General features: G+C 40.4%; 1 protein-coding gene across 4 annotated transcripts in view; it reads right to left on the bottom strand.

Moving 5' to 3' along the window:
• cep112 (centrosomal protein 112) overlaps nucleotides 1-15,220 on the bottom strand; it is a 553,075-nt gene that overhangs the window by 432,137 nt on the left and 105,718 nt on the right. For all 4 annotated transcript variants that reach the window (XM_063030627.1, XM_063030631.1, XM_063030630.1 and 1 more), the window contains exons 7-8: nucleotides 2,301-2,348; nucleotides 1,259-1,330 (exon numbers count right to left, since the gene is read on the bottom strand). In XM_063030627.1, the coding sequence (XP_062886697.1) occupies nucleotides 1,259-1,330; nucleotides 2,301-2,348 (120 nt within the window). The remainder of the gene's footprint in view (nucleotides 1-1,258; nucleotides 1,331-2,300; nucleotides 2,349-15,220) is intronic.

The raw sequence follows: 15,220 nt of genomic DNA, 5'->3' as shown, positions 1-15,220 counted from the left end.
AGAGGGAATTTTTTTAGACAACAAGTAGTGAATCTATGGATTGCTCTGCCAGAACTGCAGTGGAGGCCAAGTCCCTTGGTATATTTAAAGTGGAATCTGTTGATTTCCTGATTGGTCAGGGTATCAAAGGATATGGTGAGAAGGCAGGTGTATGGTGTTGAGTGGGATCCAGGATCAGCCATGATGGATCCCACCATCATGGTGGGCTCGATGGGCTGAAAGGCTTAATTCTGCTCATATGTCTTAGGGCCTTATCTCCATTCTAAAAGGACATTCCTCTATTCTGAGGCTGTGTCCTCTGGTGTTAGACTCTCCCACCAAAACAAACATCCTCTTCACATCCACTCTATCAAGGTCTTTCACCATTTGATCAGTTTCAATTAGGTCACCCCTCATTCTTCTGAATTCCAGTGAATACAGGCATGGAGCCATCAAACACTCTTCATATGACAAGCTATTCAATCCTGGAATAATTTTGTGAACCTCCTTTGAACCGTCTCCAATTTCAGCACATCCTTTCTCAGAACAGGGGCCTAAAACTGCTCACAATACACCTTGAGGTCTCACCAGTGCTTTATAAAGTCTCAGTATTACATCCTATACGTCTTTGGAATGTGGGAGAAAACCAGAGCACCCACACAATCATGGAAAGATGTACAAACTCTTGACAGACTGCAGTGGGAGTTGAACCCTAATCTTATAAATGGTGCTATAAAGCATTAACATAACCACTACGCAACAGTACTGCTATCAGGATGAAGTGGACAAGCCAACCGAACAACATTATATCTCAGTCTGCTCTTAAATAATGATAATCATTTGCTGAATAGCAAACAACTTAAGAAGACTAGGCTGAATCTCAATGCCAGAAGCATCAAGGCCAATTATGACATCTCATCAACTGTTCTGATTAGTTTTCAATATGTGATAGCAGTCTTCTCTCATGGAACTGATGCTAAACTTTGTATTCAATAGGCCAAAAGAACAGCACAATGATTTTACTTTAGCAGATCTGAAATTTAAAAGAATTCTGCCAAATTGGAAACTTGAACCAAAACACATTAACATATATGAAGCCAATTTCCCACTGCTCAAATCTGAAATAAACCTCTCAAAATCTATTCAGTTGCAAATATCACTTGGAACTAGCAGAGATCCCGAAACAATACAACGATATTTTAAAGTGGAGAAACTTAGATCAAGTGAAAAAATCCTCTGTTGGAGCCAAGGTAAAAATTCACCTCACATATATTCTCACCTCTTTCTCATGCATTCGAATTAGAGTTTGATCTAACGTGCTAACATTTCCTTGGTTTGCTTTTGGTAAAATCTGCAGAGAAAAAAAACATTAGAGTTCATTGAAAAGATAGTGGCAATGGAGGGGGATGGAGTCTTCGGGAGGGTAAATTTCATAAGGCTGGTTTCCAATATATAAAATTCTGATAATCTAGCAGTCTTGGTACTGTAGCTGAGCTAGATTAACAGTTTCTCTAACCTATTAGATATTATTTCTATTGATACTCCAATATATTTTTATTTCACTGTTTTCCTATATTGCACAGTATTATAATTAATTTTCCAGTGAAGCAAATGAGGTCAAAAGCAGCACAAAAACTGGGTCACTACTGATTGGAAAGGGAATATGGAAACCAGAGAGAGAAAAGGGCGTGTAGAAACTAGGGTCTGGTGAGTGGGAAGGGAGTGTAGCAGGCAGTGCCCAAGTGAGTGGAAAAGGATCATAGGAACCAGTGAATGAAAACTAGGACCCCGCGTGTGGAAAAGAAGGGTGGGAACCAGTGAGACCATAAGACATGGAAGCAGAATTAATCCATTCAGCCCATCAAATCTGTTCCACCATTCCATCATGGCTGATTTATTTTCCTTCTGAAACCCATTCTCCTGCCTTCTCCCCATAACCTTTGACATCCTTACTTTAAAACTTTACAACCTCCGTTTTAAATAAACCCAATGACTTGGCCTTCACAGCTGTCAGTGTCAAAAAATTCCACAGATTCCACACCCTCTGGCAAAAGAAATTCCTCCTTAGTTCTAAAGGGACATGCTTCTGTTCTGAGGCAGTGCTTCCTGTGGGAACATAAGAAAATGGAAAGGGAGTGTGGGAACTGGGGCACCAGAGAGTGGAAAGGGAGTATGGAAATCAAGGTACTGGTAAGTGGAGAGGAGCTCGTAAACATCACATGGTGATGGCTGCCAATCAGTACATCCAGCAGGTTTTCAGTTTTACCGTAATTGTTTCCTCAACCTCCTTATCCACGATCACTTGAGAATTAAACACCTACCGGAGACAGAGGTATTGGTTTCTCTCGCAGGTATCTGGGGTTTTCAATCTGGAAAACAAAAAGAGCACCAAAGTTGTTACCAAATACAGAGCTCTCACTTTCAACTAACTTCAAAGGAAAGGATGCCAACAGTGCAATTTGCTTGTTATTAGTCTTATTTGATTTTGGAGTTGTCCCAACATATTGAGTTTATTATTCAAATCCTTCCCAAAATAAAAAAAATAAAGATGATAAAATCTAAACAGCCCCAAGAAATCCATAATGATAACAAAACATGAAATGATATTTTCATATTCTAACCAAAGTGAAATTTACAGTGCTTACAAAAATTATTCACTCCCCCCACCCACCCCTCTGGAAGTTTTCATGTTTTATTGTTTCACAACATTTAATCACAGTGAATTTAATTTGGCTTTTTTGACACTGATCAACAGAAAAAGGCTCTTTCATGTCAAAGAAAACAGATTCGACAAAGTGATCTAAATTAATTACAAATATAAAACACAAAATAATTGATTGCATAAATATTCACCCCCTTCAAGTCAGTGCTTAGCAGATGCATCTTTGACAGCAGTTACAGCCTCGAGTCTGTATAGATAGGTCTCTATCAGCATTGCACATCTGGACACTGCAAACTTCCCCCATTCATCTTGACAAAACTGCTCAAGCTATGCCAGACTGCATGGGGATCATGAGTGAACAGCCCTTTTCAAGTCCAGCCACAAATTCTCAATTGGGTTGAGGTCTGAACTCTGACTTGGCCACTCCAGGACATTAACTTTGTTGCTTTCAAGCCATTCCTGTGCAGCTTTGGCTTTATGCTTGGGTCATTGTCTTGCGGGAAAACAAATCTTCTCCCAAGTCACAGTTCTCTTGCAGACTGCATCAGGTTTTCTTCTAGGATTTCCCTGTATTTTGCTGCATTCATTTTACCCTCCACAAGCCTTCCAGGGCCTGCTGCAGTGAAGTGTCCCCACAGCATGATGCAGCCATCACCATGCTCACGGCAGGGATGGTGCATTTTTGATTATGTGAAGTTTATGCCAAACATAGCATTTAGTCTGATGGCCAGAAAGCTCAGTCTTGGTTTCATCAGACCATAAAACCTTCTTCCAGCTGACTTCAGTCTCCCACGTCTTCTGGCAAACTCTAGTCAAGATTTCATGCGAGTTTTATTCAACATTGGCTTTCTCTTTGCACTCTCCCATAAGCTGCGACTGGTGAAGCACCTAGGCAACAATAGTTGTATGCTCAGTCTCTCCCATCTCAGCCACTAAAGCTTGCAAATCCTCCAGAGTTGTCATAGGTCTCTTGCAGGCCTCCCTCACTAGTCCTGTTCTTGCACTGTCACTCAGTTATTGAAGTCCGCCTGCTCAAGGAAGATTTACAGCTATGCCATATTCTTTCCATTTCTTGATGATTGACTTAACTGTACTCCAAGGGATATTCAGTGACTTGGAAATTTTCTTGCATCCATCTCTTGACTTGTGCTTTTCAATAACCTTTTCACATAGTTGCTTAGAGAGTGTTCTTTTGTCTTCATGGTGTAGTTTTTGTCAGGAAACTGACTCACCAACAATTGGACCTTCCAGATACAGGTGTATCTGGATCTACAATCAATTAAAACACCTTGACTGCACACAGCTCTCCAAAAACAGATCTCCATTTAATTAATAATGTGACTTCTAAAACCAATTAGCTGCACCAGTGATGATTTGGTGTGTCATTTTAAAGGGGGTGAATCTTATGCAATCAATTATTTTGTATTTTATATTTGTAATTAATTTAGATCACTTTGTAGAGATCTTGACGCAGAGCGTAATCAAGGACGATAATAAAGATGTAGGGTGCCAGAGTGTCTCCTTGCAGCACACCAGCTAGGAGCTCGAACACTGCTGTTTCTCCATCTGGTGATACAACTTGCGCCATGGTTTTGGTATAGCTGGACTCTATTGCTCTCAGTAGATGGTCTGGCACTCAGGCTTTCAGGATCTTCAGCATTTTACCTCGGTGAATGGAGTCAAAAGCTTTGCAATAATCGATGTAAGTAAGCACGGCTGGTAGGCTGTTCTTCTTGACTTAGTCGATGATCCAACAGAGAGCAAGTATTTGCATTACTGTTGTGTGCTTCTGCCGAAAACCATTCTGATTGAACCTTAGCTTACGGTCAATGGCGGTGCAAATCCTGTTCAAGATCATCCGATTGAATAACTTTGCTAAGATGCAGGTCAAGCTGATACCGCAGTAGTTATCTGTCTTCGTGAGGGATCCAGACTTGGGGACTGGGATAATGTTTGAGAGTGACCACTGTTCTGGTTTGTTGCCTTTCATCAGTGCCGTATTACATATGTCCAGCAAGATGTCGTCCAGGTCGCAGTTCTTCAGGACATCTGGTGGTATCCCATCTGGTCCAGCGCTCCTGCCCTGTTTGAGTGCATATTTGGCCTTCTTCAGTTCCTCAATGGTGAATGGGCCGTCATCGATATCGACTTGCGTTAGTATCGTGGGTATGTCCTCTTCTTCTTCCGTGATCATTGGGGGCTTCCCAGCAGGTTCTTAAAGTGGGTAAACCATGTCAGGACACGGTCCTCTGTTGTTTTACCACTTATTTGACCTGATTGGGACTTCTTTCGTCTACTGGTCTCATTGACTAGTTGCCATGCTTCTCCATGCTGCATGTCTTCATTAGCAACTTCTATCTCTCTAATCCTCTCAGTTAGTTCCTCTTCCTTCAGTCAGTCGTAGGTGACAAAGAGATTCTTCTTTGCTATCTTGAACTTGTCTCTTAGCTCTTCTGTTTCGCTCCTTCTACGTTAGGCATGACAAGCATTGACCACACTACATGGCGTTTAACTGCGACAAAGGTACTATCAAGACCGTAGAGAATGATACCATTAAGAAAGTCTTTGACTACAAGTACCTCGAGTCAAGAGTGATGAGTTCGGAGAAGGACATAAAGATACGGAAGGCGCTAGCGTGAAGGGCTATGAACGACATGAAGGAAATCTGGAAGTCGAACCTGACCAGAGGGCTTGAAAAGAGGATTTTCCTAGCAGTCATAGAGTCCATTCTCACGTACGGATGCGAGACACGGAACTCACCAAGACTACGCGAACGTCTCTAGATGGTTGCTATACACGAATGCTCTGGATGGCTCTTGACATGAGTTGGCAACAGCACATGACGAACATCGAGCTCTATAATAACCTACCAATGCTCACCACTAAAATCGAGGCGAGAAGACTGCAACTAGCGGGGCACTGTCTACGCCACCCCGAGCTACCTGCCAGCCTAGTCATCATATGGGAGCCCAAGCACAGGAGGATGAACCCTGGGCTCCCTCCCAAAACTATGGTCAACACGCTCCTAGAAGACAGTGGCGCGGCTAATGTAGATCAACTGAACACACTGATGAGGGAGAGGGAGAAGTGGAGAGTCCATCATCGTGCCCGATGCCGGCCCCCTAGGCCTGAGTCGACATAGTAGTAGTTTTCACTTTGACATGAAAGAGTCTTTTTCTGTTGATCAATGTCAAAAGAGCCAAATTAAATCCACTGTGATTTAATGTAAGACAATTAAGCATGAAAACCTCCGGGGGGGGGGGGTGAATACTTTTATTGGAACTGTAACTGTTTATTTTGTTTGTTCACTCAACCTTTCAGCTCAGCTAAAAGAAGTTCCTCAATATTTTGTTTTCACTGGCTCTAAGTTATTGACATTATATGACTGTGGTAAATTAGCCATTCTTCTCAAGTCTGTTTGTTCTCCAACAAGTCTTTCTGGAATGTTCTTCAACCAATATTGCTTGGAGATAGCAGTGCCCTCTATGACTGTCTGGGCTTGCACATTCATGATATCTGCTCAGACATGGTAAGATAATCAACAGATGTGGAACTATTTAACATAAACATACACATTATACACAGGAGTAGGCCATTCAGTCCCTCAGGCATGCTTTGCTATTTAAGAAGATCACAGCTGATCTGTTTATGGCCTCAACACCACATTTCTGCATACCCACTTTCACAAGTTTGCTAATTAAAAGTACACTGTATATCCATTTATGCCTTTAATTTATGCAAAGGCTGATTCCACCTCTCATTGAGGAGTAATGTTCTCATGATCCACTGAAAGGAAAAGTTTCATCTCATCCCTTTCCTTTTAAAGGGTGACGCCATTTCTAGATTCTCCCACAAACAAGAAACATCTTTTCTGCATTTACCCTTTCGAGACCATTCTGAATCTTGTACATTTCAATCAAGTCCCTACTCACTCTTCTAATCTTCAGAAAGTATATGTCCACCTTGCTGTCCAACCCTTCCTCAAAAGATTTAATCTTCCCAGTCAAGGCATTCTACTTCAAAACAATATTATGTTTTCAGTCAATATGTAATAGTTACAATTACTTTGGCCAAAATATCTAAGAATGAATTGTGAACTGGAAAAATGACCACTAAATTGATTACAGTTCCTTCAGGTTTTATAGCCGAGGGAGGTAGTGGGGATAAGCTCCAACTATTTATTAAATGTTCCCAATGGCATGTGCCTCAAATAGCCTCTGCAACCAGGTCCAGCTCTTGGCCTTCACCTGTGGCTTCTACGAAGCCCAGCAGAACCATTTCTACTGACAGAGAACGGACAAAGTTGGGTACTGGCGCCAAAAGACCAGTCTCTTCGAGCAGATGGGGCTCATCAACTGTGGTTGGCAGCTCATCTAGAAGGAAAACTTTGATCTCAAACTTCTGCTGCCTTGTGGCCATACTCACTCATGGGAAAGGCTTCAGGAGATACTGATACTGAGTTTTCAGAAAATAATTTTTTAAAGGTTTAGTGATCAAAAACTGCCAGTTTATTTCTGTGAAAATTATTTTCAAAGACTCATTACAAATTGTCGCAATTCTGAAGTAGTAAGTCATCTCTGGGCTGAAAGTAAGACATGGAGTCTTTTGAATGTAAAATATTTCTGCATAAATATGACTAAAGAACTGTATATTCTAATACATCATCGCCAGATTTCATCCAGAAGATACAACGGGTCCCACTCCAACTGAATGTTACTTTATAATTTATGGATAGTTAACAACACTATGGTCTTCAACAGCACCTTGTTTTCCTAATTCTTGTAACTTTTTATGTGAACAATGAATGGCAATACTACTGTTGAAATAAGGTGGGTAAAGTCCCAAATTTAACCCTATGGAATGCCAAATAACAGCACTTTAAGAATTACCTGATTTGAAACATGTACATGCTAAGCAAGCCTCATTGCGTCAATAATATACCTGAAAGATATTTTTTTAGGGATGAAAAACCAATCTCTGAAAATTATTAGAGACTGATGAAAATGTCAGAGAAGCAGATATACAATTTGCCACACTGAAATTTTAGTATCAATACTGTCCGTATTAAAACTTGTGGACCTACAATAAAGGAGCTCACAGGTTAACTGTGGACTAGATATGAATGAAACTGCATATTTCACAAATGAGTCAAGATTGGAATAAATACAGACAAGTCAACGGTGATTCATTATTCTTCAAAGTCAAAATAAGCTCTTGGAAACTCTTAAGTGTGAGGACTGGATTTACATTTTTAATGCCCTCCCAATCAGAAAATGATTTCGCACTGATTAAGAATTCTAGAAACAATGAGATTCATGATAAAATGCACATGAATATGTTAATGGACAAGTAGATCTTACATATCCTAAAACAGATTGAGAATTGCAGCTGGAGTTTGTACAATGTGCAAATGTAAAGAATTGTACATTATGACACAAGGGTTGACTAAAAAGCTTGACACATGTTCAAAGCAAATGAACTATTCTTTGACCACCTCCTGAAGCATTAATTAATAACTACTTCCCTGATCCTCTCATATATTTCTTCCTTTCAGTGGTAAGGAAGAAATGTATTTAAGCACCGGAGTCAGAGTTAAGAAAGGCAAATGCAATGCTAGCACTCATTTCGAAAGGATGCAAATATAAAAGCAAGGATATAATGCTGAGGCTTTAGAAGGCATTGGTCAGACCAGACTTGGAGTACTGTGAGCAGTCTTGGGTCCTTTATCTAAGAAGGGATGTGCTGGCATTAGAGATAGTCCAGAGGAGGCTCACGAGAATTATACCAGGAATGAAAGGGATAACATATGAGGAACATTACATGGCTCTGGGATTGTACACACAGGAGTTTAGAAAAATTTCGGGGAATCTAACTGAAATCTAACATTGAAAGGCCTAACAGAATGGATGTGAAGAGGATGTTTCATATAGTGGGGAAGTCGAGGATCAATAGAATAGAAGGAGTCCCTTTAGAACAGAGATGAGGAGGAGTTTCTTTAGCTAGATGGTGGTGAGTCTGTGGAATTCATTGCCATAGACAGTTTTAGAGGCCAAGTGATTGGATATATTTAAAACAGAAGTTGATCGGTTCTTGATTACTAAGGGCATCAAAGGTTATGAGAAGACGAGACATAGGGTTGAGAGGAAAATAAATCAGCCATGTTGAATGGTGGAGCAGTCTCAAAGGGCTGTATAGCCGAATTCTGCTCCTATGTGTTAATGTCAGTTACCTAGGACAGCTAATGTAACAAAATAAGTGTGATAATACCAGCTACCTGTGATTAATTGACAGTTGTGGACAACAAAATAAGTAATTACTAAATTAAATAATTGGAGTTGATACTATCTACAATTGCTAATTTTAATCTTCCATTCAGCTTTCCGTAAGTTTCTAGAACTTTAAACAGGACAAGGATTCTGCTGCCCCTCCTCATCATCTGCTAAGATATCATGTAACACAGCTGAAAGTGCAAACTTCCGTGACAAAGAAATAGTACAAATACTGCAAGGAAGGAATAACTATCATCATAATCAATTCAACCAAAATAAACACTTTTAAGAATACAGAAGAAATCAAGATCAATCAAACCAGAAATAGAATCAGAATGAGGTTTATTTTCATTGCCGTGTCGTGAAATTTGTTGTTTTGTGGAAGCAGTGCAGTGCAATACATAAGAAGTTACAATAAGCTACAGTAAGAAATATCAAAAAGTAGCGCAAAAAGAGAGCAAAATAGTGAGGTAGGGTTCATGGGCCATTCAGAAATCTGATGGTGATCAACAGTGCGTGTCATGGCAAAGCATTCTCAATGAACAGCTATGTTGTGGGTACAATAAAGGACTCAATTTCCTCAATATTCACTCCAATGAAGTAAATTTATTGTTCACAACAGCTGCTAGAAGCTACATTAAAATACTGGAATTTGTAGATCAATGGCAGAATAACAGGCTTCGATGAGGGGGAAAATTTCGAACTTTTGCTCTTACTTTTTCATTCATTCACGTTATATGGCATTTGAAAAGACCAGCATTTAATGTTCAGCCTTAATTGTCATTTTAAGGTATATTTACATTCATACCACTGTAAGACAAGAATCCCAGTACTTTTACCAAGTAACAATAAAGACCAGAAGACATCGGAGCAGAATTAGACCATTCGGTCCATCGAGACTGCTCCCGCATTCAAACCATCGCTGGCTTACTTTTCCTCTCAACCCCCTTGTCTTGCCTTCTCTTCATGACCTTTGAAGCCATTATTCATCAAAAACCTATTAACCTCTGTTTTAAATATACTAATGACTTGGCCTCCACAGCCATCCGTGGCACTGAATTCCACAGGTTCACCACCATCTGGCTAAAGAAAATCCTCTTCATCTATGTTCCAAGGGGATGGATGCCCTTGTATTCTGAAGCTGTGCCCTCTGGTTCTAGACTCTCCCGCCACTGGAAACATCCTCTCTACATCCACTCTATCAATGAATAAAGGAAAAGTGCTGTAACAACTTTGAAGAATGTTTGCTAGTAGCAACTTTCCCAAGCAGATGATAGAGCTCAACAGATTGAGGAACATGCAAAGAATCATATGGTGAAATGGGTGCTGATTGAGCCAGTTGCTTTGCTCTTGAGAGAGTTAAGACTCTTGAATGCTGTTTTTCCAGTGAAGTCCAATGCATTCCTTGACATCCCTGATATGTTTTGCAGATGGTGTAAAGTTTTTAGGTAATCAAAAAGTAAATCACTCACCACAGGATACCCACCATCTGACCTGCTCTTTGAATCACAGCATTTCTGTTACTAGTAAGGTTAAGTTTCTGATTAAGGCTGACCCTCAGGTTACTGAAGGTAATACCTTAGAATATAAAGGGCATGTGGTTAAAAGTTAAATTGGCTTATATTGCAGCTTTTTCCCTCAGGCTGTAATACTAATGAATATCTTGCCATCACCAAAATCTCATCACTAGGACAATGAGCTGCTTACTATTTACCTGAGCTGTGCACGTCATATAGTTTGAATTATATTTTATTAACTTATTTGTGGTAATATGCTGTTTTATGTGCTGAGTGTGGTGTATGACTTGTGGCTGCACTGTGGTCCAGAACAATTTTGTTTCCTTTGGTTGTATATATACATAGCCATATGGCAATAAATTCGAAATTGAATTTGTCACATGTCCCAAGGTACAGTAAAAATATTTTGTCTAGCATACCACCCATACCGATTATTTCGTCACATCAATGCCCTGAGGCAGTGCAAGGAAAAACAATAACAAAATGCAGAATAAGGTGTTGCATTTACAGAGAAAGTGCAGTGCAAATGGGCAATAAGGTGCAAAGCCATAAAGGTTCATTCTTACTGCTGTTATCACTGCCTGATATGGTGATCAGAATGTTGCCTCTCACTTATCAGCCCACATCTGAATGTTATGATATTTGTGCATCCAAGCCACAGTGTGCCACTATCCGAGAAAGTGCAGACAGAACTGGGGACTGTGAAATGATACATAAGTGGCTCTTCTTCTGTATTTAGGACTGACAGCTGATCATTGATGTAGCAGATGCAGACGGTCAAGCTTTGGACGATGCCTTGAGGCTGTGATGAAAGGACACCAATGGCCACAACTGTTATCTTTTACACCAAATGTTCGAGCCAATTGGACAAAGTCATAGACAAGTATAGCACAGAAACAGGCCCTTCGGCTCATCCAGTCCATGCCAAAACTATTTAATCTGCCTACTCCCATCAGCCTACACCGATACCATAGCCCTCCATACCCCTACAATATGTGCCTATCTAAACTTCACTTAAATGTTGAAATCAAGCTTGCCTACATCACTTCTGCCAGCAACTCGTTTCACACTCTCAAGATCAGCTGAGTGAAGAAGTTTCCCCTCACGTTCCCCTTAAACTTTTCACCTTTAACTCATGACCTCTAGTGTAGTCCCATCAAACCTCAGTGAAAAAAGTCTGCTTGCATTTACCCCATTTATACCCCTCATAATTTTCTACACCTCTATCAAATCTCTTCTCAATCTTCTACGTTATAGAGAATGAAGTCCAAACCTATTCAATCCTTCCTTATAACTCAGGTCCTCCAGACCTGGCAACACCCTCGTAAATTTTCTCTGTACTCTTTCAACCTTATTTACATCTTTCCTGTAGGTAGATGATCAAAACTGTACACACTACTCCAAATTAGGCCTCACTAATGTCTCATACAACATCAACATAACATACCATCTCCTGTACTCAATACTTCAATTTATGAACACCAATGTGCTAAAAGCTTTATTTCCAAACCTATCTACCTGTGAAGCCACTTTCAACTAATTATGGGCCTATAATCCCAGATCCCTTTGTTCAATCACACTCCTCAGTGCCCTACCATTCACTGTACAAGACCTACCTTGGGTGGTCCTACTGCAGTGCAACACCTCACACCTGTCTGCATTAAATTCCACCTGCCATTTTTCCAGCTGATCCGGATCTCTCTGCAAGCTATTTTAGCATTCCTTGCTGTTCACGGAGCCCCCAATCTTGGTGTCAACCTCAAATTTGCTGAGCCAGTTAAACACATTATCACCCAGATCATTGATGTAGATGACAAACACGAATGGACCCCAGACCAATCCCTGCTGCACTCCACTAGGCACAGATCTCTAGACAGGGAGGCAACCATCCACTTTCACTCTCTGGCTTCTCCCACAAAACCAATGTCTTATCCAATTTACTATCTCATCTTGGATGAACATTCTTGACCAACCTCCCTGAGAGACCTTGCAAGTTCTATTCAAAAGGAACATCTAAACAAGCCTGATGCATTTTTGAAACAAGTCTTGTGGAATGATGAAATTAAAATAGAACTTTTTGGCCACAATGAGCAAAGGTATGTTTGGAGAAAAATGGCTGCAGAATTTCAAGAGGTTTTGCCATGGCCCTCACGGTCCCCTGACCTAAGCATCATCGAGAATCTGTGGATGGACCTCACAAGAGCAGTGCATGCAAGACGGCCCAAGAACTAGAAGCCTTTTGCAAGGAGGGATGGGCGAAAATCCCCCAAACAAGAATTGAAAGACTCTTAGCTGGCTACAAAAAGTGTTTACAAGCTGTGATACTTGCCAAAGCAGGGTGGGGGGGGGGGTGCTGTTACTAAGTACTGCCATACAGGATGCCCAAACTTCTGCTTCGGGCTCTATTTCTTTTCTGTTATTTTGAAACTGTACAAGATGGAAATGAAAAAGTTTTCTTGCTTAATATATTAAAGAAATGTGTCATCTTTAACCTTATGCCTTTTGGAAATCAGTTCATCTTTTACTCGCTTAGCTATTCACAGTAACAGAAATTTTGACCAGGGGTGCCCAAACTTTTGCATGCCACTGTACCTACATATCCAGTCTCTTAGAATACCTTGCAATAATTTTTCCCACAATTGATATCAGACTTACCGATCTATAATTTTCTGGTTTATGTTTTGAGCCTTTCTTAAACAGCAGAACAACATTGGCTATCCTCCAACCTTCTGGTATCTCCTGGGCCAAAACATTGACTGTACTCTTTTCCATAGATGCTGCTTGGCCTGCTGAGTTCCTCCAGCATTTTGTGTGTGTTGCTTGGATTTCCAGCATCTGCAGATTTCCTTGTTTGTCATTCAATCCTGAAATCATTTTTATGAACATCCTTTATACCCTCTCTGGTTTCAGCACATCCTTTCAAAGATAAGGGGCCCAAAATTGCTCGCAAATGAGGTCTAATGTGGGCTTTATAAAGTCTCAACGTTATATCCTTGCTTTTATATTCTAGTCCTCTTGATATGAATGCTAATATCGCATTTGCCTTCCTCACCACAGACTCAACCTGCAAATTAACCTTTAGGGAATCCTGCACAAGCACTCCCAAGTCCCTTTGTGCCTCAGTTTTTTTTTGTATTTTCTCTCCATTTAGAAAATAGTTAACTTTTTCATTTCTCCTACCAAAGTGCATGACCATACACTTCCAGACACTGTATTCCATTTGCCACTTCTTTGCCCATTCTTCTAATCTGTCTTAAGTCCTTCTATAGCTTCTCTACTTCCTCAAAACCTGCACCTCCACTTATCTCCATATTGTCTGTATAATTTGCAAAAAAGCCTTCAATTCCATCATCCAAATCATTGACAGACAGTGCAGTATTTACCCCCCACCCACTTTGGAAGTTTTCATGTTTTATTGTTTTACAACATTGAATCACAGTGGATTAAATTTGACTTTTTAGACACTGATCAGCAGAAGACACTTTCATGTCGAAATGAAAACAGATCTCCACAAGTGATCTAAATTCATTACAAATATAAAACACAAAGTAATTGATTGCATATGTATTCAACCCCTTTAATATGACACTACAAATCATCACTGGTGGAGCCAATTGGCTTTAGAAGTCACATAATTAGTTAAATGGAGATCTGTTTTTGGAGACTTGTGTGCAGTCAAGGTGTTTCAATTGATTGTGGTAAAAATACACCTGTATCTGGAAGGTCCAATTGTTGGTAAGTCAATATCCTGGCAAAAACTACACCATGAAGACAAAAGAACACTCCAAGCAACTCCATGAAAAGGTTATTGAAAAGCACAAGTCAGGAGACGGATAGAAGAAAATATCCAAGTCACTGAATATCCCTTGGAGTACAGTTGAGTCAATCATCAAGAAATGGAAAGAATATAGCACAGCTGTAAATCTGCCTACAGCAAGCTGTCCTCAAAAACTGAGTGATGGTGCAAGAAAGGGACTAGTGAGGGAGGCCACCAAGAGACCTATGGCAACTCCATTACAAGTTCAGTGGCTGAGATGGGAGATTGCTCATCCAACAACTGTTGCCTGAGTGCTTCACGGGTAACAGTTTTATGGGAGAGTGGCAAAGAGAAACCCACTGTTGAAAAAAACTCACATGAAATCTTGGCTAGCATTTGTCAGAAGGCATGTGGGAGATGCTGAAGTCAGCTAGAAGAAGGTTCTATGGTCTTTTTGGCCATCAGACTAAACGCTATGTTTGGTGTAAACCAAACACTGCACATCATGAAAAACACCTTCCCAACCATGAAGCACAGTGATGGCTGCATCACACTGTGGGGATGATTCACTGCAGCAGGTCCTGGAAGGCTTGTGAAGGAAGAGGATAAAATGAATGCGGAAAAATACAGGAAAATTCTGGAGGAAAACCTGATGCAAGAGAACTGCGACTTGAGAGAAGGTTTGTTTTCCAGCAAGACAATGACCCAAGCATAAAGCCAAAGCTGCACAGGAATGGCTTAAAAACAACAAAGTTAATGTCCTGGAGTGGCCAAGTCAGAGTCCAGACCTCAATCCAATTGGGAATTTGTGGCTGAACTTGAAAAGAGCTGTTCACTCATGATCCACACACAATCTGGCATACCTTGAGCAGTTTTGTAAAGAAGAATGGGGAAAATTTGCAGTGTTCAAATGTGCAAAGCTAATAGACACCTATCTACACAGACTCAAGGCTATAATTGCTGCCAAAAGTGAATCTACTAAATACTGATTTGAAGGAATGAATACTTACAGTATGCAATCAATTATTTTTTGTTT

This window comes from Mobula hypostoma, chromosome 22 (genome assembly GCF_963921235.1).
Source record: "Mobula hypostoma chromosome 22, sMobHyp1.1, whole genome shotgun sequence".
Lineage (NCBI taxonomy): Eukaryota > Metazoa > Chordata > Chondrichthyes > Myliobatiformes > Myliobatidae > Mobula > Mobula hypostoma.
This window is presented reverse-complemented; position numbering and strand designations above follow the sequence as displayed.